The sequence below is a fragment of the Pararge aegeria genome, chromosome 26 (genome assembly GCF_905163445.1).
Source record: "Pararge aegeria chromosome 26, ilParAegt1.1, whole genome shotgun sequence".
Classification (NCBI taxonomy): domain Eukaryota; kingdom Metazoa; phylum Arthropoda; class Insecta; order Lepidoptera; family Nymphalidae; genus Pararge; species Pararge aegeria.
Window position 1 is genome coordinate 5569947 of NC_053205.1, and position 24866 is coordinate 5594812.

A 24866-nucleotide genomic window follows, 5' to 3' on the forward strand; every position below is an offset into this window, starting at 1 on the left:
GAACTTATCCGATTCTCTTCTTTCTTGTCTGGTAGCACGATTGTCGAACCGACAGCATCGTAAAATCAAATCTCTCAGCATGAGTATACACGCCTTGAAAACGCTGCCACTTCGTTTGGTGTTAAATAAAATTCTCGTAGGTAAGTGGTTACTTTTTATAGCAGCTGATTGAAGACCGAGCCACGCTTTCATTTCAGTAGCTGAGGTAGATGAATCAGTATGACATAATTCTTTATACTTTTCCCTTTTCAAATCAATTTCAGCATTCGTGTGGATTACAATCTGGTCAATCATTTCATCAGAAATAAACAAATGAAATAATGGAATCTGATCTACATGATCTCTCGCTTCATTTACAGGACCTGGTAAAATGTATAACGTTTCGAGCTGATGCACGAGTAGCCGAGCTGCGTGGAGTGGCTGCCCATTTGTGTTTATTTTTCCCATACATGTAGGCTCTACCTGGATGTATTACCGGGTTTTCAAGTGAACACTCCGGTAGATGTGGCTGCAATCGCTCGGGAGAGTCGTCATCAGAGTCAAAAATCATATTTCTGTTTCGGTTACCTCTAACAATGTTCAGCTCCTCATCAGAAGAGACCAAAGATTCTGCAGACATCTTGCTCTAAGATGTCTGCATAAACCGCGGGAACCGTGTCGCCTGTGAGATTATTGGTGTTACTAGTATTTCAAAAGTTGTAGTGGTAACCACAACTTCAGGGAAATGCTTTCTGTTTTTTCTGAAAGTGCCAATCAGATGTGTTTCCTTTTTTAAGAGTTTTCTGGCTAAGCCTACGGTTGTGTACCAGTTATCAGTCCAGGCAAAGGTTCATTTTAACTTTTTGATGTTCATGCTGTTTACCAGCGTAAATAAGTATCCTGTATGTAAATCCATTAGGGTACACAGTTTAAACAGTTTGTTGCCGTACTTATTTAGTTTTTGCTTAATATTTTGACGGAATACCAAATGACCTCAAAAAGGAATACTCCCACCAATACATATAATTTCTCTTGAAATTTGTCATTCATCACATCTTACAAGTGACGCGGTGAAGTCGGTCCGATTTATTGTTTTATTGTATTTGCAAGAGGAGATCGTATCTATTTCTAGACATTACAGTTCCTGGGAAGTTTTGGCCCATAATCTCATCCTTGGAACAATAATTAGCTATTTTTGGTAGCTTCACCAAATCCTTCTACAAACTCGAGCAGAAAAATGATTTATTTCGACGAGGTCAGTTTTCAGAGGACCATGAACGAATTCTTGCATTTTATATAGATGTCGTGCGAGTTATAATTTATTAATAGTACATTTAACAATATGTTCTAAAATACTATCTGTCACTAAAAGTGCATTAAAATCAGCTGCAGATTTGTTGAACATTGACGTGCGGATAAAAGCTGGTATGCCACAACATTCTGTGAAGGGAATAATATTGTGCTAATTACCTTTGGGCGTTGGCCACTTAGACGATGAACTTGTTTCTAAGTCTTGGATGGCGCGTACAATTTCAGCATCACTACCTCTACTTGATGACGGAATCCGGAGGCGCTTCGAATATCTCGATCGGGAGGATTGCTTAGGTTCGGGGTTTAGGTTATCGTCGTAGATAAAGTACCCTGGGAAACAAGGGTGCGGGCTTAAGATGAGTTTCGCAGAAGAGCCTACGTCGAGCTCATCGATGATGTGACGCATAATAGCGGTATTCTTAGTCAATCCGTATTTAGTCAGGAAGCATGCTTTTTGGTCGCAAGTCTGAATATCTGCAGAGCTCATGCAATCATGATTCGGCAATGATACTGCCTTCGCAAGCTTCCAAGCATCAGGAAAAATGATTTTGGCGATACAGGTATCTATAATGAACGTTATGATCCTTAGAAGCGTTAATTGAATCATTCCTATCCATTATCTGATGTCAGCTGCATTAGTTACTCATAATTGTTTTCAAAATGTCCTCTTGAGTACAGAATTTTAGTGAAATATAATGTGTGCACTTAAGTACACACGTTGGAAGTTATACTTCTTTAAGAAGCTTTCCAAATTTTTATCCTCCGCCTATTTCTACGTTTGTTTAGAAAACGACACTAACAATAGAAAAAAGGTATTTAATGCTGTAATATACTTGGGAAATAACAACGCGTAGTCCGAGCAATTGTTTATTTCAAAATGGCTAGTTACACACACTTAGTTTTTAAGATTAACATTCATTATCAAACTACCCACATATATACTACATTATCCCCCCCTTTTTGTAAATAAATCTTAACTATCTTATATTATAATAGCTACTACATTCTCTTATCTTAACAACTAACTAGTTACTTATTTTAATCAAAGCCAAAACGAACTGGTTGCCGTCGGTCACGTTTATTCGGAACGGGTGACGTTACAATATGAGATTCGCCAACATCAACATCCATAGCGCTATTACCATTACCCGCGATGGCATAGTCAGCTAGAGCTGCCTGAGCAGATACTGTCGGCTGTCCATCCCGTGTACTCGAGTCTCGATCGTCAACCGCCGAGTTAGAACGCAATTGATCAGTGTGCCGATTCCAACGCAAACCCTCCACAGTCTCGACCTCGTACATATTCTGACTCTTCCTACCTATAATGATCGCAGAACACCAACTTTTATTCTTACGAAAATCTTTAGCCCATACTTTATCCCCTTCTACCCAACATCTAAAAGTTCCCCCTTTAGCAAGCGCCCTTTGCTGTAAGCGATCTGAAACGGATTCTACGATTCCCGATTTTAGTAAGTCTAATCGCGATCTAAGGTGCCGCCCGAACATCAATCTCGCAGGTGTATCTCCTGTTGTGCCGTGAATACTATTACGATAATCCAGAAGAAATCTATGTAAAAAACTAAAAATACAAATTTTCTCGACGTCCGCCTTCTTTAAGGATCTTTTAACCGTTCGAACTGCGTTTTCAACTTCTCCGTTCGAAGCGGGGTGATACGGGGCGGAGGTGACATGTTTGATCCCATTGTTTTTCAAAAATAGCTTAAATTCCTCGCTGGAAAACGGGGGGCCATTATCACTAACAAGGACGCGACAAATTCCGAATCGCGAAAATATCTCCTTTAACTTCAAAATCGTGTTCGAAGCGGTCGTCGTGGACATAGGGCTAACTTCTATCCATTTAGAGTAAGCGTCAACCAAAATCAGATACGTAATATTTCTAAATGAAAAAAAATCAATGTGAACCCTATCAAATGGATTAGACGGCCACGACCACGGAACAACCGGCGCTTTTGGTGGCAAATCCGCAACCTCTCCACACGTGCGACATGCTGAGCACATTCGCTCCAGGTCATTATCTAACCCCGGCCAAAACACAAGTCCCTTCAGAGCCAGTCCCTTACATTTGACCATGCCGAGATGGGAGCCATGCAGCTCAGCCAAAACCGCTGGCCGAAGTGCACGCGGCACAACCACTCTACACCCCCACATCAGACACCCGTTCTCCACATACAGCTCCTCGCGACGCCGCCAGTATGCGGTCATTTCTTGGTCCGGTTCCTTAAAGCCTGACTTGGGCCAGCCGGTCTTAACAAACTCTAAAATCCGAGATATGCATTTATCCTTTCCCGATTCAATTTTAATTTGGTTCGAGTCAATCGGAAATTTGTTTTCTATGAATTTAATAAACGTATTTGCATCGTTATTCTCTTCTCCTGTATCGATAGGTAATCTAGATAACGCGTCGGCGCTGTTTGCCTTCGATTGTACGTATTCGATATCGTACTGATAACCGGACAGTAAAATAGCCCATCGGATTAACCGCCCGGAAGCCATATGAGGGATATCCTTTTTAGACCCGAAAATAGCTATCAAAGGCTGATGGTCGGTGCGCAAAACAAACCTCCGTCCATACAGGTAGGTATGGAATTTTTTTACCGCGAATATAATCGCCAGCGCTTCGCGTTGGATTTGACTATAATTACACTCCGCGGAGTTCAGCGTACGCGACGCGTACGACACCGGCCGCTCGCCACCCTCCCCGCGCTGCGACAACACGGCACCCACCCCCCGCGCGCTCGCGTCGCACGACACGATAAGCGGGAGCCGCTCGTCATAATGCACCAAAACCGGGCAACTAGTTAATGCGGCCTTAACCTCCTGGAACGCCCTGTCCTGTGCTTCCGTCCATTGCCATTCAACACCTTTTCTTAGCAATGCATAGAGGGGAGCTAATAAAATCGATATATTTTTAATGAATTTTGCATAAAAGTTAACCATTCCGAGAAACGATTTCAACTCATTTATGTTTTCCGGTTTCGGTGCTTTGACTACGGCTTCGGTCTTTCTATCGTCGGTCCTAACCCCGTGTTCCGATATGATAAAACCCAAGTAGCTTACTTCCTTTTCAAAAAAATTACATTTTTCTTGCCGCACGGTGAGCCCCTCCTTTGCCAATCTTTCAAAAACGGAATGTAAATTTCTAACATGTTCGTGCTCCGTTTTACCGGTAATGAGAATGTCATCTAAAAATATAGATACGTTAGGAATACCTACCACCAATTGCTCCATAATGCGCTGGAAAATGGACGGAGCCGAGGCTAACCCGTATACTAGTCTATTGTAAACATATAGTCCCCGGTGGGTGTTAACAACTGTATATTTCTTTGATTCATCTAAGGTTACTTGGCTATACGCCTCAGATAAATCGATCTTAGTAAATCTTTTGCCACCGTTTAAGTTATTGAATAATACCTCGGACCTAGGAAGCGGATATTTATCAATTTCTAGCATAGGATTGATCGTACTTTTGTAATCGCCACAAATCCTTAATGCGCCATTATTTTTGAGCACAACTACCAAACACGAGGCCCAGTCTGAGGAGGGTACGGGCTGTATGATACCTGCGGCCTGCATGCGCTGTAGCTCGGCGTCGACGTCCGCGCGCAGCGCCAGCGGCAGAGGGCGTGCGCGGCGAAACACGGGCGCCGCGCCGGCGCGCACGCGCAACGTGGCGCGTTGGCTGCGCAGGCAGCCCAGCTTGCCGCTGAACACTGCTGGGTACTTACTCATGAACCTAGTCTTATCGAATACGCCCCCGACATTATCACGTTTATCATTATTGATGGCTAGGACCGATTTAGGCACTATTACACTCAAAGACAACTTCGTAAGCCATTCACGACCTAGCAGGGGTACCCCTCCGTTTTGTATAATATATAAATTTAGATTTTCACTGATAGGACCGTAACTCACTGGCACTTTAATATAGCCGATACACTTAATAACGCTTCCGTCGTAACTCTTTAACTTATAACTGTTATCTTGTAACCGGTAATCCGAAAACAGTTCCGTATACATTTTGTTGCCTATACACGATATAGGCGAACCGGTATCCACATGCATAGTCAGCCGTCTCTTCGCCACGGTAACCTCGGCCATGACGGGCTCACTCCCCGTAAGCTGCACCATGTATAATCCACTTGGCCCGCCGGTCCCCTCGTCATCATACTCCCCGGCCGAGCTCGCATGTTCACTGCTGATGTCATCACATCCATTCAGCACTCCCGATCGCGCCGTATCCAATCGAAGAACCTGACCCTCTGGTTTCTTGCTTACATTTGGACAGACCCGCTTCAGGTGTCCGGGTTTCAAACAGATTCTACAGGTCCAATCTGCATATTTACATGTTAGTCTGGTGTGTTCTCTGCTCCCACAACACGCACACAATAGTTTTATTGGACGATCCCTATTATTAGTATAACCGCCGGAATACCGGACCCTGCTGCTCGAAGCCTCGCCGCGCCATCGTGGAGCTGCGCCCCTGACGGCCACAGCTGCCCGCGCGCCACGCGCTTGTACCGCGTGCACCGCGCCCTCTGCTGCCTGTTGCTCGACTACCGCCGCGTCATTAGCCGCCGCCTCCAGCGCCACAGCCTTTTTGAAGGCTACCGTGAAGGTCACGCTGTCCTCGCAGAACAATCTTTGCCGCGTAGATTCACTTGACAAGCCACATACGAACTGGTCTCGTAAATTCTCTTCAAGGTTATCTTTAAATTCACAATCTCTGGCCAAATGTTTCAAAGCTGCTGCAAACTGGGCAACCGTTTCGTTCACAGTCTGTGTTCGTTTCCGAAATTTATACCTCTCAGCGAGAACAGATGGCGTAGGCTGGATATGCTTTTTAACCAGTTGGACGAGTTCACTGAATTTCATCTCGCCGGGCTTCCTCGGCGAACACAAATCCACCATTAGCTCGTATGTTGCGTCACCGACACAGGCGAGCAAAGTAGGCACTTGTAAATTAACTTTTACATCGTTTGCCAGAAAATATTGCTCCATCCTTTCAATGTACGTTGTCCACGTCCCCGAACTAAGGTTAAATTCGCCTAACCGTCCCACCGACATCTTGCACGCCCTGAATTTCACAAAAAAAAACTATACCGACTGCGCCACTGTAATATACTTGGGAAATAACAACGCGTAGTCCGAGCAATTGTTTATTTCAAAATGGCTAGTTACACACACTTAGTTTTTAAGATTAACATTCATTATCAAACTACCCACATATATACTACAAATGCATTGAACGTTTTATTATTACGCATTTTCTGGTTATCTCATTATCGGACCACCAAGTTTCACTTAACGTTAAAAGTTGAGATTTTTGTACAATTTAATCAATTAAATCACCGATTTTTGAAAATTGAAAGGTTACACTGTAAACCTATTTTTTTGAAAACTAAAAATATTGTTGATTACAGCTAACTCCAGGGTGTCGGTTTTTTGAGACTGTGTGCGCGCGATCATAAAAATTTACTTTCATCATTTTTTACCCTAACGCGCTAGTATAACTTCAAGAATAATTTTTAAGAACATCTTTCGTTTTGCAAGTATTTATTTGATATCTCTAATGGGACGACAGAGCTACCGAAAAGTGTTAAGAAATGGTAATTTAACCTATTAGTATTACTTAAATGGTCAGTATTACCAAACGGCGACATCTTTTTGAATCGATACAATATTTTAATGGAGTTTTTGGCATAGTTTTTGGTTTAGTTGTTGTAGGTAAAATAGGCTTTTTGTCTTTCAAAATGTAATTTTTTTTTGTGGAGAAACGCGGCTTTGTATTGTGGTGTGTGCGCATGACGCATGCTTAACCGATATATACTCCTTGATTCGAAAACGATCTAGTTCCCTTTATAGGCCCAGAACTATTTAGGACTTCAGATTCTTGTAAATTTTGGATACGTTTGTGCTAATAGGTCGTTATTAACATAAATAACTAATTTGATAAAGGTCAGTATTAGAGAAGTACCTTTTTCTTTAGTGTTCGAAAACGAAACATTGGGCATATACGGAACATTTGCTGTGAATAAATAAACAACGGCCTTTTTTCTTTTTATTTATTTTATATTATGATTTTAGATAATATTATGTTATGTTAACAAAAAAACTGTAAGCTTTGGACAGTCAGTGGCACACGACAGATACACAGTTGGACAGCTGTGCCAACGTGAAATATAATTAATTACTTAAAATTTAGGAATGGAACGTAATAAAACATTTGGCATGTAGCACAACGGAGTCGACTTGGTGCTCTGCCGATCATTTGCTCAGCAATAAATTTTCGCACTGAAGAAGGAACAGTGCTCGGAACATTTTTAGAAGGACCTGACCGCCGCTTATCAATTCCGTACTATTGGAGTAAAGTTCGGGCAATACTACGCCGAAATTCCAGCGTGTCTACATCATTGCGAAATTCACGTGCAATGAGTGTTGCATTGTTTACAGCCACATCAATAAGCCAGAATATTATTGGAATGTACCATTTTTGCCTCTTATTGCAATTCTGTAAGTGCCGAAATTAGCATCCAAACGGTCTACTCCACCCATGACGCGATTATATTGATAAACAACGTCAGGTTGTGGCACTTCCACTCTTGCTTTTTGTGCAGCTGAGTACCTACTTGCTGTACGCAGAGGTGTCACCCATACTCACTGGATAACAACGTCACGACACTGTTGTCAGGCCAGCATACAGCACAAATACCGTTGTTTCCATCCAAACGACAGCTGTGATGGCCTCGCTCTTCTTTTTTGCATAACTTGACTTCTTTCAAAGGACACTTCTCAGTTCTGTTGTCTCGTACTGTTTCCCTCACTAGAACATTTTGTTCCTTCATTTCAGAAATCAAAGGTAACCCTGTGAAGAAATTGTCAATATAAACAGAGAAATTTATATCTTCGTAGTATCGTTCGTTACACCGGTTTCGCTACATGGATTGTGGCTATCAACAAATTGTGGGTATCCCCATTACTTTTCCAATACATACGTCGTCATGCCTGTCAATATGAGAATGCCAATTAAGCAATATATTTAGTCATCAGACAAGGTAAATGCCATATTTCCTCTCTCTACTGCATAAATAACTGTGTGACGAACAATGTAAATATAACTTCTTGACTTAAAAATAATTCGAAGACATTTATGGGGTCCGACGCATCTGATATGGTCATCACTGATCTTGGAGGGCGAGCAATCCACTCTTCATGCTTTATACGTGTCTCGTTTTACCCACTTACGGCTTTGTGGCTGTCGTGATCGACTCGACGAAGGCATATCCGATGTTCGGTGTCGTCTTGCTCGGTATCCTGAAAGCGGAAGATCATCTTCTTGCTCGAACACACTGTCAGTATCGCTATTAACACCGTGAAGTACAAGTTTGGCAGGTGCCAATAGTTGTCTACAGGATAAGTTCTCAAAACTTACATTTACCTCATCACCGGAATCAGAGTCTGAAACTAATCCATCGCCGGGTCAATATATATATCTAAGCCTGTCACTTCATCATCCGAGTCCAAATCATTGATAAAATCAACTATTTCGTTGCTCGTCAACGGCCTTTTTTTTTTTTTAACTGGGAAATGCGTTTATGCATCCCCTCCGGAAACAGCGCATCCCAGCCAGCGGCGACTGCCGAGGCAGACCCTCCACAGGAGGACCTTTTCAAGGTCTCCAAACTCCGTCAGAGGCATACCAGGAACATTCGGTGCGCCTCCCGACTCGAGAACGTGTCTCGTCGGGCGACAGATACCTCAAATCTGTCGCCCGAGGCTCCTCGTTAGGGTGGCAGGTGGCGCTCTTGAGTACGTCGCCTGCGACCCGCTCTTCAGCGACGGAGAGGATCCGCGACTGCGTCCTCCACCCGCCGCCGTTGTGCTGCCTCCTTCTGCGTCATGACCTTCTCACAGAAGGAGGCAACGGCGTTCCAGGACGCTCGTCAACGGCGTTCCAGGACGCTCGTCAACGGCCAACACGTTTCAACGTCAACTGAAATACAAAATACATATTATTAGATACATGTCTAGAGATGGGCGTTTTCGTAATATTTTGTCAACGATGCGCATCGTTTCTAAGTAAGCCGCATCCGATGCCGGCATCGTTTTTTTGGCATCGATTCGACAACGGAATTTACCAAGATTAGATGTTGATTGCTGACTGAAGTCTGCGTATCGATACTCGGCAACGGTACCATAATGATAACATTTGATTTGATGCCTATTATTTAACGAAACTACTTCTACTTGTACCTAAGCTAAATACCAAAAGTTATAAACAAACTCACTGTGTATTTTATTTTATCTATCTATCTATATACATATAATAAAACTGTAACGGAACGAATTCTGTACATTAAATATATTTTAAAAAATTTAATTGGAGGATGCTTTATTATCGATCGATACTGAGCCCAAAATTTTGAATTTTTTGTCTGTCTGTCACTCTGTCTGTATCTTGGCTGCGCATCACACTGAAACTACTGGACGGATTTAAATGAAACTTTGTATGATTTAAGTTCATACTACGAGGTAAAACATAGAATACTTTTTATCCCGAAATTCTGCACGGTTCCCTTGGGAGAGGGGATGAAAGTCAAAATATATATTTAGTTGTAATTCATTAACGCATACTCCGATTTCATTCATTCTTTTTTATTGGAAAGAAAATACTTACGGTATTTTCTTTCCAATAAAAAAAGATTGTCCTGTAATTATTTCAATGTCATCAGTTTAGTAGTTCAGAAATTATAGACATCATAATCCTCAGTACTAGGACCAAAATAACTTGAACCCCGTTATGTACAGGAAACTTTGAAAGTACGGCTCATCTTAAGCTGGAATAACACACTATCGTTTATTTGTTGGTTTGTCTTTCAATCATGCTGCAACAGAGCTACGGATCGACGTGATTTTTTGCATGGGTATAGGATGGGGACCTGGAGAGTGGCATAGGCTACTTTTTACCCCGGAAAATTAAAGAGCTCCCGCGGGATTTTTAAAAACTAAATCCACGCGGACGAACAGTGTGCAATAAAAAATATATTTTCTGATTCTGATTCACTTTCGTCATTATAATATTTAGTTGAGACAGAAGTAAAGGTTAAAAAATAAACAAAAAGTAGTTAATATTAGTCTTTATTTTTAACAAAATTGGAGTTCACATTGAGAAAAACCAATTTTTCTAATTTGGAACTTGAAAGCCGAGTTCTTCGTTCATTCAAAATATACCCGGCTTTGGAGAATATCCGTTCGCATGGCACAGAAGTTATCACAATATTGCACCTGGAACGGTATATTTCTGCCAACGTCGGGTATATTTTGGAATGACGAAGCCACCATTCACTGGGATCGTTCCACTTCCCGTCCACGCCTTGCCGGGGCAAAATTTCGTCATCCAAGTACAAGCGCATCTCCCTGATCGCTTTGGATAATGGCGTCCCTGGCACTCTAGTTTTGTTTAACTGACTGTCTACTTTATTCCACACACTCGATCCAGAAACAGTTGCATTAGGCGCTACTTGTACTGTATTTAGGATTGGGACCTGTCTTGACAAAATACCTGCCATCAGCTCGTGGCAATGTTCTTTAATGGCATTTTTGTTGGTATCAGATTTAAACATCTCTAACTTAAAGCGAGGGTCCAACAGCGTGCACAAGGCTAGAGACTTGCTCTGTTCAATATTCTGGAATCGCGTATCGAGGCCCCATTTCTATTTTAATAAAACGTTTTGTATCACCTCAGCGTCTATGTAACGTCTGTTTTGAAGCATTTCTTGGCAAATATCTTGAAGGCTATTACTTAAAACTATTGCTAGTCCCCCAGTCACATAGTTCTGACCACTCAAAGTAGAAGTAATTTCTTCAAAAGGTGCTAAAACACTTACCAACAACTCAAGGTTTGTCCACTCTTCTTCCGTCACGATTGGCCAATCTCTATTTATAACTGCTATAGTGGCTTTGACTGCCTCACTGAGCTCCATAAACCTTTTTACCATGAGGTAAGTAGAGTTCCATCTTGTGGCTACATCCATGATCAGCTTTTTTGGCTGCTCCATTCCCAAGTGGTTGCTTTGATACTTCATCAGTTTTTCAGTGGCTTGGGTGCTACGTTTAAAATGTGCGACAATTTTTTTTACTTTTTCGATCGTGACTTGGATTGGTATGACGGCTTCTTTTACAATCAAATTAAGGGAGTGTGCAAAACAACCATAATGCTTCCATTTTAATTGGGTTATTATTGCATTGCAAACATTGTGTGCATTATCAGACACTGCGAAATTTACTTTGTTCAGTAGATTACATTCGAGAATAATGCCTTTAATTTGCTGTGCAAGGTGGTCACTTGTGTGACTGCCGGGACATCCTTTGCATTCTAATAATATGGACTTAAATTTGAACTTTGGTGAAATGTAGTGGGCGGTAACTGCAATGAAACTGTCATTGTTATTGGAGGTCCAACAGTCAGTTGTTATACATGCAGTTACCGCTTCTGTATTTAATATATCTCGGCATTCATTCAATATTTTTTCATGTAATGCGGGAATTAATGAGTTTGATATTGTCTTCCTTGATGGCGGTATGTAACCAGGAATCCATGATAGTAACTTTTGGAACCCTTTGTCTTCCACTATGCTGAATGGCTGCATGTCATCAATAAATAAATCGAGCAAGTCTCTGTCAATTTTTTTTTTCATTTCTTGTGATACCGGTTTTTTTATATAGGAATTTATTGTGTTTTGTCGGCGTTGTCTAGGAGGAACAGTAAATCTATCAGAAATTAAAGACGATGGCGGCTCCGCGCTCGCAGACGTTGAAGGGAAGTCCGGTATTGCTATTGCTTGCATTTCTATTGCTTGTATTTGTGCAGGTTGAGGTGGTGCTGATTGACTTATAGAATATGAGGATGCCAGAATATGGGGGTGCTTTTTTTTTAAATGTGACCTTAAGTTTCCTGTTGTAGATTTATAATTGATGCACTGACTACAGTACTTACAGATCCCGAAAGTCTCATCTTTTTTGTCGAAATGATCCCAACATGGGTTTCCTTCTCTTCGTGGCATGATCAATTAGTTAATTATAAAAGAAACACAAATAAAAGTTTAAATAATAAGTTTCACTCTAAAATTTCGCGCGCAATGAATTAATCACAAAACAAAATCAAAACAAACTCAACCTTGAACAAGTGGCGCTCTTTCTACTCCATAGATCTCGCGTTCACAAGAAGAGACGTGAGCGCAATGAAATAGGAATGGTATAATAAATCAATGCGCAAGTGCAGTTTAAAAAAATAAGTAGCTACATTTTATGCATCTTGCAAGAATAATTTGAGGATATAACGAAAAAAAAAGATAAGTACCTCCTTAAGTCATATGACTTAAATAAACTTAGGATGATATGAAAGTGTCGTAATAGTAGATGCGTTTGTAATCTTGTTGTGAGCAAAGGCGGCTCTAGCCCATGTAGCGCCCGTGTGCAATCAATATCTTGGCACCCTCTAGTATACGTGCGGCCAAAATGGAATACTTACAATACAAGAAAACTGTTTGACTTACAGTTATATTTTCACCAGTGAAAGGAAATTCAGGTGCAAAAAATGGTGCAATTTTAAATGATGTCGGGAAGCAAGCAAGCGCGGCTCGGCGCGGCGCCCCCTAAGTTCCTGCGCCTGTGTGTGTTGCACATCCTGCACCATAATTAAAGCCAGCACTGGTTGTGAGGTGATAGAGTAGATACTAGATAGGTAAAACTGCTCTTTCCAGATAAAATTTAATTCTCATAATTTAATAAGGGACTTTTGAAGGTGACCTTCATGTCAGCCCCATCGGTACACACAAAATATTACAATTATAATAATACAATACAAAATACAATATACAACTATAAATACAATATACAAAATGAACTACCTATATAACTATATCAATTTGAGAGAATCACTAGCAAATCTATATACTTTAACAGCCGAATTACTCAAAGGATCGCTAAAAATAGAATTAAAAATACCAGTATTCATAAAATTTAAATTTAGTTCATACATTAGATAAAATTTGATGTCGCTTCTAGTAACGTAATGTCAATGTCTCAATCACCGATCGTACCGAGAGTGAGCGAGCGAGAGATACGTCGTCGGACATCTTCGATTTGGATTTTGGTGCGCGGCGTTGTCGGTCGGTGCCGAGTAGTGAGTACCGATGCGCCGTCGCGCCCGTTCTCCGTTGCGTGGTCACCTGTCTCGCTCGGCACGGTACCGCACTCGTTGCGGGCATCGCATCGGCATCGGCATCCGTTTTTCAATATATTGGCATCGGATGCCGGCATCGAGTACTGGCATCGTTGTTCAAAAACGTTTTTACAAAAACGACCATCTCTAAGGCGTAGACACCCAGGTTACGTTGGAGCCCTACCCTGGTGGTCTCTTCAAATATTCCACATCCTACGTTACTACCCGACTTGGAGCCGTCTGTGTACCACTTAAGGCTCCCCGGTTTCCAGGGCCCCAAGTCTGCTATTTTACAAGATTTGTCATTATGACACCATTCCATTGCAATCCAATTATCATTGTGCCCAAAGTCGCTAGTCTACTAAATTCACAATGGTCTTGCAATTGGATTGTAATTGGATGATAATTGCATTGTGGTAGAAAGAGAATCAGTGTTGCCATTTGGTCAAACTGTGTTTGAGAAGTAAAATTAAAATACTACCATTAATTAATAATGTCCAATTAAGCGAATTTTTGATTAGAAATATTTTTAAATGTTATTGATTTCCTATCTAAAGACGAACTTTGTATCACATTTGGTAAAACAATCGAAAGAATCCAAAAAAACAAATATTTTGTGTGCCGTAAGAAGACGTAATGTCAAAAATAATTATATTTAATCTGTAACTGTCACATTAAAATTTTATCTTGTTAACCTGCGTTTCGTGCTGTTGATATATTTCAAATATATTACAAAAGTGAACACGAAAATGGTTATCATACAACAAATTTCGGCGCTTCTCGACTTCTTAGAGAGCCAGCCAGAGCTAGCGCTCGGCCATTGCAGCCGCACAAGTGAAGGGCGCAGCTTCGCAAAGCGGCGTTGGGTGGAGTGCGCTCAGATTTTAAATTCAGTCGGGGCAGATTGCCCCAATAAATCTCCCATGGAATGGCGAGCCGTAAGTAATGAAAACTTGCACCGTCTATGTTTGATATTTTTCTAACTATGATATAAAGTCTAAACACTACTTTAATGCTGTTCTTTTTTTTTAGTTTTATAATGAATATAAGTGCAAATTGGTTAAAAAAATTAAATTAAAAAAGCGAGAACTGAGCGCTACAGGTAAGTAATTGATTATTTTCGGCAATTGGTTTCACTTTGTCATCAAACATGCATTTTGTTTTTATTTAATTGCACATTTAAGGTGGTGGCCCTGCCAAAAATATAAAATTAACCCCGCTACAGGAACGGCTCTATGACATAATAGGACGGGATATTGGGGAGCCATTAGCTGGTGTCCGTCATAACCCACTATCTGTAAGCTTTCATCATCATCATCATCACATCAACCGATAGACGTCCACTGCTGGACATAGGTCTTTTGTAGGGAGTTCCAAGTTCCACGATTCTGAGCCGCTTGGATCCAACGGCTACCTGCGACGCGCTTAATGTCGTCTGTCCACCTCGTTGGGGGTCGACCAACGCTGCGCTTACCAGTACGGGGCTGCCATTCCAGCACCTTGGGACCCCAACGTCCATCCTTTCTCCGAACTATGTGCCCGGCCCATTGCCACTTAAGCTTCGCGACTCGTTGAGCTATGTCGGTAACTTTGGTTCTTCTACGAATCTCCACATTTCTGATTCGATCGCGTAGAGATACTCCTAGCATAGCTCTCTCCATCGCCCGCTGAGTGACTCTAAGCCTTCTTATGAGGCCCATAGTTAACGACCATGTTTCAGAGCCATAGGTCATCACTAGCAACACGCACTGTTCGAAAACTTTCGTCTTCAGGCACTGAGGGATTTCTGACGAAAAGATGGCACGGAGTTTCCCGAACGCTGCCCATCCGAGTTGGATTCGGCGGTTCACCTCCTTCTCGAAATTGGACCTACCTAACTGGATCGTGTGTCCTAGGTATACGTATTCGTCAACAATTTCGAGTGCAGTGTTCTCAACGATTACTGGTTGAAGCGGAACATGAGCATTAGACATAATCTTCGTCTTGCTCATGTTCATTCGTAGGCCAACCTGTTGAGAAGCTCTGCTGAGGCCATCGAGCATCGTATTTAGGTCTCCCAGAGTCTCTGCCATTATGACTACATCGTCGGCAAACCGAAGTTGAGTGATGTACTCGCCGTTAATGTTGATGCCAAGTCCGTTCCATTCCAGAAGCTTAAAGACGTCCTCCAACGCAGCGGTAAATAAATTCGGGGAGATAACATCTCCCTGTCGCACGCCTCGCTGCAATTGGATTGGTCTCGTAGTCTGATCCTGTATACGAACTGACATAGTGGCGTTTTTGTACAAACACTGCAACACTTGGATATACCGGTAGTCAATTCGGCATCTCTGCAGTGACCTAAACACAGCCCAAGTTTCCACCGAATCAAAGGCTTTTTCATAGTCCACAAACGCTAAGCAAAGTGGCCGGTTATACTCTTCAGTCTTCTGTATAACCTGCCGCAGCGTATGAATGTGGTCTATGGTACTAAAGCCCTTACGGAAACCGGCTTGTTCGGGAGGCTGGAAGTCATCAAACCTACGAGCGAGACGATTCGTAATGACTCTCGAAAACAGCTTGTAGATATGACTCAGCAGCGAGATGGGTCTGTAATTCTTCAACAAGGTATTATCACCTTTTTTGAAGAACAGAACCACCACACTCCTGTGCCATGCCTCTGGCGTTGTGCCTTGGTGAATAACGGAATCAAACAATCGCTGAAGGACTTTCAGTATCGGTTTTCCACCTGCCTTCAGGAGTTCTGCCGTTATTCCGTCATCACCCGGCGCCTTGCCATTTTTAGGGTCCGTTCACACAGACCGGCTCGGAGAGCATCGGCCTGCTTTTTTCTTTTCACACAGACCGGGTCGTATACGCTTGGAATTGGCCGGAGCGGAGCCGCCAACTATTTCACATCGACCGGCTGGAAGAGATCTGAAAGCGGGTGCGGTTGGATGTGCTCGGAGCCGGTCGGATGCGCTCGGAGTCGGGTGGATACACTACAAAGGCAGTGCCAGTATTCCGCGCAGTCTAAGTTTTGTTTTCGGTGTGTTAACGTGTGCTTTTCGAAACATGGATTTAGATAGCTCCGACGAAGAAATATATTTGTTAGCAAGATTACTTGAAATAGAACATAGGAAACGTAAGCGCAAGCGGAAACAAATATGGGTAAAACATATTTGGAAAAACAGACTAATCCATGGGGAGTTTCACACCATTTTCGAGGAATTGAAGAGAGATAGCCTAAAATTTTATGAGTATTATCGTATGGAATATTGGCAATTTTTGAAATTGACAGATTTGTTAAGAGTACATATAACAAAAAAGACTACAAATTATCGTTGCACCATTACAGCCGAAGAAAGGTTAACGGTAACTTTAAGGTAAATAAAAAACAATTATTTATACTAATCATGTTATTTAGATCACAAAATCACAGCCCTCCATTTATTAAGCATTGTTTACGTTAATGAAATGTAAATTACTTATACTAATCATGTTAAATAACACAAACATCTAAATAGATCACAAAATCACAGCCCTCCATTTATTAAGCATTATTTACGTTAATGAAATGTAATTAAATAGTACAGATTTGTGTGTGTTTAATTATTATTATTATAATTATTATTGTTTTTGATTGTTTATTATTTTGTATTTTGTGTGCTGGTATTGTACCCGTAAGTAGTCTGATCTGGATAGTTTTGAGGAATATAGGTTTCGTTTGACACTAGGTAAGTAGATTGATTAGTCGATGGCGGTGAATTTATAGACAAAGAATAATTCAAATCTGTACTATTTTCATACAGACTTAATTCAGCTTCATTAACAATGTTAAACACGCGCCTTTTAATTCGTGCTTGGACTTCTTTTGGGAATGTTTCCACTGTATCTGACATAGACAAAAAAAAATTACGTAATGCCTTGTCACGGGGTGTAGTATTTCTTTTTTCTTCAAGATACTCTTCGAAAACCGTAGCAACATCTTTGCTTAAGCGTGGTCTCTTTTCGAGCCAGAAGTACTTGCAAGCGATTCAACTTCAGAATGGTCAGAACGTTTAGATGATGTCGATGGTGGTGGTATTGGTGTGCCAGGCTCTGAATCATCCGATGATAATGTTACATTAGATATTTGGTTTCGATTGCGAAAAAATGGTATTATAAAAGAAAGTTCTTTTTCAAATTTTATCAATTTGGACGTAGTTGCACCATCGCCACTCTTGCCTTTTCGGTTATAATAGGCTTTTCTGAAGTTATCTCGCAGTTTCTTCCAACGATCCTGGCACTGCGTCACTGGAAAGAACAGAAATGAAAAATTAATAACATAACTCTTTTTTATTTTATAGTTCGTTTTGGTACGGCAGTCTTATATTTCTATTTTGTGTGTTTGTTTTATTTTTACAGATTCCTCATCACTGGTTGCAGTTTCAAAAACTTGTCATTTAATTTTCGAATGGGAATTTCTACAGTTCATTCAATTATTCATGAGACAATCAGAGTAATTTGTGATGTTTTGATGCCCATAGTTATGCAGATGCCAGATGAAGAAATGTGGGAAAAGGTTTCACGTGATTTCTTTAATATTTGGAATTTTCCTAACTGTTTGGGCGCTATAGACGGAAAGCATGTCAATATACAGGCACCAGATAATAGTGGAAGCTTATACTATAATTATAAAAACTTTTTCAGTACAGTGTTACTAGCTGTGGTCGACGCGAAATACAGTTTTTTAATTGTTGATGTCGGATCATATGGTAAAAATAGCGACGGCGGAATTTTACAGAATTCAAAATTTTGGAAAAAACTCAACACCAATAAGTTAAAGCTGCCCCCAAATAAACCTCTACCTAGTACCACTGAAAGCTTACCACATGTTTTTATAGGAGACGAGGCATTTCCTTTGAGCAATAATATATTGCGGCCGTATCCAAGAGAACAAGCAAGAACAGAATTATCAAAAAAAGTATTTAATCTGCGTTTAAGCAGGGCAAGAAAAGTCGTAGAATGTGCATTTGGAATGCTAACTCAAAGATTTGAAATTTATCAAAAACGAATGAAAATTCAGCCGAAGTACTGTGATTTAATTATATTAGCAACTACATGTTTACATAATTTTTTAATAGAAAATCGGACGCCAGGACAAGAGAATGAATTTCACAGCAATATAAATTTATTAACAGCAATAACAGACAATAATAATGAAAACAGTTCTAATAGCGACGCAGTTCTAACCACAAGGAATAAATTTAAGGATTATTTTTCATCAAGTGGTGCTTTAGATTGGCAAGATCAAGTGGCTACGCGAGTTTCTTAAGTTATATTTAATAAAAATTGTCTACTACATAAGTATATTCTAACGATCAGATACTCAAACGAGTTTTTAAAGTAAGGGCGCATTTAAACTCATGTTATTCCTATTTTGACTTTGAATCTAACACGTCGCAGCACGAGTTTAAGAAGCCCTTGCTTTAAAATTCGTTTGAGTATCTGGGGGTAGGTGTAAAACAATGAAAACCTTACTTACCACTTATTCCGAGACATTTGCTAATTTCCTCCCATGCATTGTCTTTCATTATCCGATCGCTATATGATGGCTTGGTTATGTCAAATAAACACTCATATTTTGACACGAGTATTATTAATTTTTCATCATTCATCTTTTCGTACAAGTACGCACAACTATTACGTTCAAATGTTGCTATCAAAATGGCGGTCGGCGCGGCCGCAGCGGGCACGCAATCGGAGCCGATCGGCTACGCGATAGAGAAAGAGCACGCAATCGGAGCCCATCGGCTGCGCGAGCGAGAAAGAGCACGCAATCGGAGCCGACAGGCTGCGCAAGCGAGAAAGAGCACGCAATCAGAGCCGATCGGCTGCGCGAGCGAGAAAGAGCACGCAAGCGGAGCCGGTCGGCTCCTTTTATTACTTCACACGAAGCGCGTTCAGGCATTTTTAATGACAAAAAAGGTGCAAATGCAAAAATAAACTTTACTACAATCACTCAAAACACTGTTTCCAACGTGATAAAAATCTGCTCTCCTCTCCGAGCCGGTCTGTGTGAACGGACCCTTAAGCTGCTTGAGAGCCACACTAATCTCGTATAGGCTGACGTCTGGGATATCTTCGGTATAGTGTCGAGTTAATTTGGCTCTAGGATCCTTAGCCAAATCTTCAACAGGCGTCTGTACTGTGGTGTACAACTGTCCATAAAAGTTCTCAACCTCACCCAAGATCTCAGGTTTGGAAGAGACAAGACTACCATTATTGGTCTTCAGTCGCATCAACTGGCTCTGACCGATAGACAGATCTCTAGCGAACACTTTAGAGCCTCTGTTTTGCTCGATGGCATTTTTAATACGCTCTGTATTGAAGTGCCGCATATCACGAGTCTGTGATTTAGAGATCTGCCTATTAATCCGCCGGTAAGCGGACGCGTCTGCTATAGACTGTAGTCTCATCTCTTGCCTCTCCGTCATAAGCTTGAGTGTATTGGTTGAGAACCTATTGGCCTTGTTTCTACGGTGGGCCTTGTAGAATTTGGACCCGACTGTTTGGACAGTTTCCACCAGCCTGTTGTTCAAATCGTCCACAGTGTCGCAATCTGCTAGGCAACCGAACCGGTTCTGTAGTTCTAGTTGAAAGCTCTCGGGGTTTTGAATATGGGCACGAGTAGGCCGGAGTGTAGACTTCACCAGTCTGACTCTTTCAAGTTGAACGTTTATACTCAATGTGCCTCTTACCATACGGTGATCACTTCCGGTTTTAACCCGGTTGATCACAGAGACATCATTGAATACATGCCGTTTGGTCGACATGATGAAGTCGATCTCGTTTCTCGTTTCTCGTGGAACCAACCATCTGTAAGCTTTATAACATAATAATAATATTTGAATGGTTGTTTGCATCACTGCACCCCAACTTCTTGTTTTGTGCTATGTCATGTTTTGTTGCACTCTATATATATATTTTTTATTCATTTTATAACTTCTCTAACTGCATGGTTTTTGTTAAATAGCCAATTATATCATTGCCTGCTGTGGAAGTTGTTGCTAGCGCAAATCCTGCAAATCATTCTTATTCGTGAGTGGTTATAAACTTTACTAACCTTTTGTTTTAACAATATTTCCTTTGATCTTCACTGAATCATCTACTACATACTATTTTATTTTTACAGGATATTAGACAGTTATTGTGTCACATCAGCTAGTGCAGATATGGTGCCTGGTAGTGACACCAATAATGTTGATTCTGCATATAATGCAGAATCACAAGTAATAAGGTATATAATTTATCAGCAGGCAACTTATATACATGTATGGAAATGTCTGCAATAATAATCATACTAATGTACATTTTTTAGCTTAGACCATGAACCGTTGATAGAGCAGAATATTAATAATTTTGAGTTAGATGAAGAACAAACACCATCCATCATTCGGACTCCGCCTTTAAAAAAATCTAGCCAACAATCAAGGAAACGTCGTCCAAGATATTACCCAACAGAAGGTTGTTCATGTAGTTACTTTTCTATTAGCTGTCTGAAAGATAATAGCAACTAATAATGTATTTGTAACTTAAGACATAAAATATTATTAATATAATTTATTGTTCTTTGGAGTGTGTAAGAGGGCATCAGAGATTTAGAAATATTACCTTTTTATTTACAGATAGAGCTTTAAAAGATTCTCAAGCCAAACTCCTAGAAATAGAGGCCAAGAATGCCGAGGCCACTTTGGCACATGCTCAGGCCACTAATAACTTGGCTGCAGCCATTGATAGATTAGGACAAGTTACCAATGAATCTTCCAGTAGGCTGGCTGCAGCCATAGAAAAAATTGGGGACATGATTGGCATCTTTGCCTCAGCTTCATCAAAGAAGGTTCTTTTTTTATTTTGTTCAATTAAACCCAAAATGGCCATTGGCCATATATACTTGGGTCAGCGAGGTCGGAGAGATTTATTTTTAAAAACAATTAGTGGTAATGTAAAAGTTCTAATTATTTTTCCAGAAACGTAGGAAGATCGTTTTGACATCAGATTCAGAGTCAGACTGAAGAAAATAAATCTTTTGTGTCAGGTAAAATTTGTTAATTTCATCTTAGTTCAATCAAATTTGAAAAACATTAACAAATATTGGGTAAAATCAAATTATTAAAACAATAATATATTTTTGTAATTTTATTTTCAATTGAGGAGACAATCACAGTAATTATGATTTGATTCAAATTAAATTTCTTTTTATTTATGTATATATGTCATAGGCACTTATGAAGTGTACATAATGTTTTCATTAGGTTTAGATCAATTTCAATCAATTAATAATATTTCGCTATGAAGTTAAATATCATTTTTATACTTGTTCAATCTTATACACAATTATAAGACTAAATACGAGATTTGACCCTTTAAACATACTAATAATTTATGCATTTCTCCACAGTTGGTTGACAAGAGCCTGCTGCAGTGACCGACCTTCAAGAAGACCCTGATTCACTCGTTGATGTCTCTGTGAATTGAGTCCTTCAATAGAACTTTCCAACTCTGCTCTCGAATTCTGTTCATCCTGAATTACAAAAGTTATTGTTTAATAATCATACTTATAGCATGAAGTCTGCCTTTTGTAAACCATTTTTCTCTGTTATGCACTAAATTGAATAAGTAAATAAATAGATTGTTCATTGTCTTGAAACTCTGTTTTATATTAAATGTCTCCCTCATAGAAAGAATTTTAATAAACACAAAAATTTAATACCTGTTGCAGAAGAAGAGTTTCCTCAGGTGTCAGCAGAGGCACAGGTGCTTTCATTTTGTTTGCTATGTTGTGCAAAACACAACATGCATTAACAATCTTGCCTGCAGAGATAGGATCATAATGTAAAGCACGTGCTCCAAGCAAACATCTGAAAAATATTTGGCAATAAAACTATTTACCTTATTTTAGCAGTTTAGACCCTTTGCTATAATGATACATTACAATAGAGTAGAAACTATTAAAATAACATACTATTTCAGACAGAATTTTATTAACTTTACCTAAAACGTGCTTTCAATACACCTATACAGCGCTCAACTGTATTACGTGCAGTGACATGTTTCACATAAAAGCGGTGCTGTGGTGTCCCCTCTATGGTATTCAAAATTGGGGTCATCATCGTTTTCCTAAGAGGATAACCACTGTCACCTGAAAATCCAACCAATATTAACCTTAAAGATTAAAATTCTTATTGGAATGTATTCAATAAAATTAAAATAATTAATACCTAATAAAAAACCTTGATTGCCATTTTCATTTAATTCTATTAAATGTTGACTTAGTGGATGACTTTGCCACACACTGCAGTCATGAGCAGAGCCTGGGTTGCTGGCATCTATGCACAATATATTAAGGTCTGAGTCGCAGATCTGTAAATTAAATTGAAACAAATAAGCTAGGTATATAACATTGTATTTTAAAATATAATTTAAATATTAAACCTACTATCATAACATTTAGGGAGTGGAATCCTTTCCTGTTAAAATACCGCTCTTCATGCACTTTTGGTCTTATTATTGCCACATGTGTGCCATCAATGCAACCTAGGACTCCTGGGAAATCAAATTTCTGATAAAACCTGAAAAAGATTATTAGTAAATCATATAACATATTGCGTTCATATAATATGGCAAAATATCATTTCTTACTTAGCCTTAACACGTTCCCTGTCCGCTGAACCACATATGGCTCAGGAAACTTGCCCTTGGAAAGCACTAATACGTTCCTGAGCCATATGTGTGTCAGGGGACATATACAACTTCTATAGCGATTATTTCTACGGGACGCGCTGGTACTGTACTAAATATGCTTGGGACGTGCTAAGACAATCATATAGTAAAGAAAAACGCCAAGACGTACGGAAAAATATCTTTATTTTTTACGAAATTACACTTCCTAACTAATTATGTTTGTTTTTGAAACATGGCAAACAAAAGGTTTTTTTGCATTGCAAACACTCTGTATCTACGCGTTTGACTTGTTTAGCAGCAGTTTCCCAGCTTGTACCATCTTTTCGCAAGTCTTCGTAGCATCCATTACAACGTTTTCGGATAATTTTATTGTCCTCTTTTCGCTGAATTTTTGATAGAAAATGTTGATTTGTGATCGAACTAGTAGACGGTCTTGGACTACTCAGTGTATTGGCATTCGTATCTGATGAATTGTCCAATAGCAAGAACTCCCTGATAATCTCTTGCTGCGCCTGTAATATCGTTTTGCGAGATTTTCTGTTTGCAGTTGGGTGTAGTTTTTGATACAATAGCGTGGCGTTTGTAACCGACGCACAAATCAAAACATCCAGAGCAATCTTCTTATACCACGCTAGAGATTTTCTTTTAGGGTCGTAATAGCTTGAAAGCTGGTCCGATAGATCTATGCCCTTCTTTCTATCATTGTAGAAAAGCACTGCTGTCGGTTTTGATATTGGGCGGTACCCAGAAGACATTTGCATGCTAGCGTCGTGGCAAGTAGATATCATAGCGACGTCACATTTGTCTCTCCATTTCAGCACAGTGACATTATCTTTCTGACGAGCAACTAATTCACCTTTTTTGGGGCCCATTTTCTTTATTTTTATTGCCCATGGAAGGTCAACCCTATTTACTCGTAGAGTGCCGCATAAGTCTGTCTTCCGCTGCAGCAAATATTTTGCTAGTCCTACACTGTTGTAGAAGTTGTCACACACAACAACCCGTCCAGTGTCTAAAAGTCCATCGCATAACTGAACTACGACACTTCCCGGCTTGTCCAGATCAGCAATTTCGGGATCGCGCCCTATGTAAATGACATAGTTCCAGACAAATCCTTCTTCTGTACAGAGCTTATAAATTTTCAAGCCATATTTGTGAGCTTTTGATGGGTTGTATTGACGGAAAGATATCCTCCCTCTAAATGGCATCATTGATTCGTCAATAACAATACATTCACCAGGTGTATGTAAACTTTTCCAGTTGTTGATGACAAGGTCTAAAAGTGGCTTTATTTTGTACAAACGTTCCTGCGGATCTCTGGGAGCTTCATTATCGACAAAGTGCCAACAACGCAATATAGATGAAAAGCGATTATACGACATATTTACATTGTGAAAAATTGGATGGTAATAAATCGCGTCTAATTTCCAATGCGATTCCAATGTGGGAAATTGTACAATACCCATCAACATGTACAAGCCGATGAATTTCATTATTTCAGCTTTTGTCACGTCTGTCCACCGATTCATGCGGCTATGCATTGATATATTGGTGTTCTGTTTTATTTGTATTGCATACAAATTTGTTTGTGTGACCATAAGATCTAATACCTCATCGGTCACTATTTTTC

The 24866-nt window shown here is 40.2% G+C and overlaps 3 protein-coding genes across 6 annotated transcripts; 2 read left to right on the forward strand and 1 right to left on the reverse strand.

Moving 5' to 3' along the window:
- Window positions 1-1441: 1441 nt before the first annotated feature.
- Window positions 1442-6375, reverse strand: LOC120635060 (uncharacterized protein K02A2.6-like). Its single transcript, XM_039905963.1, has 3 exons — window positions 2880-6375; window positions 2433-2609; window positions 1442-1854 (listed from the first exon to the last, which is right to left on the reverse strand). The coding sequence occupies exons 1-3, from the start codon at window positions 6373-6375 to the stop codon at window positions 1442-1444; spliced, it is 4086 nt and encodes a 1361-aa protein (XP_039761897.1).
- A 7803-nt stretch (window positions 6376-14178) lies between these two features.
- LOC120635485 lies at window positions 14179-22049 on the forward strand. 3 transcript variants are annotated; one of them, XM_039906509.1, is made up of 6 exons: window positions 14179-14633; window positions 20688-20792; window positions 20874-21019; window positions 21181-21392; window positions 21523-21590; window positions 21954-22049. In XM_039906509.1, the coding sequence occupies exons 2-5, from the start codon at window positions 20728-20730 to the stop codon at window positions 21565-21567; spliced, it is 468 nt and encodes a 155-aa protein (XP_039762443.1). In that variant the 5' UTR covers window positions 14179-14633; window positions 20688-20727; the 3' UTR covers window positions 21568-21590; window positions 21954-22049. The 3 variants fall into 3 exon arrangements, 2 of the variants coding, with proteins under 2 accessions (XP_039762443.1, XP_039762444.1); XR_005659285.1 differs by having other exon boundaries at window positions 21181-21590; XM_039906510.1 differs by lacking the exons at window positions 20688-20792; window positions 20874-21019; window positions 21181-21392; window positions 21523-21590; window positions 21954-22049 and adding an exon at window positions 14716-14896 and having other exon boundaries at window positions 14179-14469; window positions 14564-14633.
- LOC120635483 (protein ANTAGONIST OF LIKE HETEROCHROMATIN PROTEIN 1-like) lies at window positions 16322-19140 on the forward strand. Of its 2 annotated transcripts, XM_039906507.1 has the most exons (3): window positions 16322-16896; window positions 17918-18074; window positions 18203-19140. In XM_039906507.1, exons 1-3 carry the CDS (start codon window positions 16586-16588, stop codon window positions 18251-18253), a joined length of 519 nt encoding a protein of 172 aa, XP_039762441.1. In that variant the 5' UTR covers window positions 16322-16585; the 3' UTR covers window positions 18254-19140. The 2 variants fall into 2 exon arrangements, with proteins under 2 accessions (XP_039762441.1, XP_039762440.1); XM_039906506.1 differs by having other exon boundaries at window positions 17918-19140.
- Window positions 22050-24866: the final 2817 nt, after the last annotated feature.

What these genes read in the sequence shown, in the direction of transcription:
- LOC120635060 (XM_039905963.1), bottom strand. Translation starts at nt 6,375, where the DNA reads ATGTCGGTGGGACGGTTAGGCGAATTTAACCTTAGTTCGGGGACGTGG. An exon ending in GGCGGACGTCGAGAAAATTT is followed by an intron (nt 2,610 to 2,879) that starts GTATTTTTAGTT and finishes CGATCATTATAG; the next exon opens with GTAGGAAGAGTCAGAATATG. An exon ending in CTATGCCATCGCGGGTAATG is followed by an intron (nt 1,855 to 2,432) that starts GTAATAGCGCTA and finishes CGTTCATTATAG; the next exon opens with ATACCTGTATCGCCAAAATC.
- LOC120635485 (XM_039906509.1), top strand. Translation starts at nt 20,728, where the DNA reads ATGGTGCCTGGTAGTGACACCAATAATGTTGATTCTGCATATAATGCA. An exon ending in GCAGAATCACAAGTAATAAG is followed by an intron (nt 20,793 to 20,873) that starts GTATATAATTTA and finishes TACATTTTTTAG; the next exon opens with CTTAGACCATGAACCGTTGA. An exon ending in AAGATATTACCCAACAGAAG is followed by an intron (nt 21,020 to 21,180) that starts GTTGTTCATGTA and finishes TTTTATTTACAG; the next exon opens with ATAGAGCTTTAAAAGATTCT.
- LOC120635483 (XM_039906506.1), top strand. Translation starts at nt 16,586, where the DNA reads ATGGATTTAGATAGCTCCGACGAAGAAATATATTTGTTAGCAAGATTA. An exon ending in AGGTTAACGGTAACTTTAAG is followed by an intron (nt 16,897 to 17,917) that starts GTAAATAAAAAA and finishes TTATTTTTACAG; the next exon opens with ATTCCTCATCACTGGTTGCA.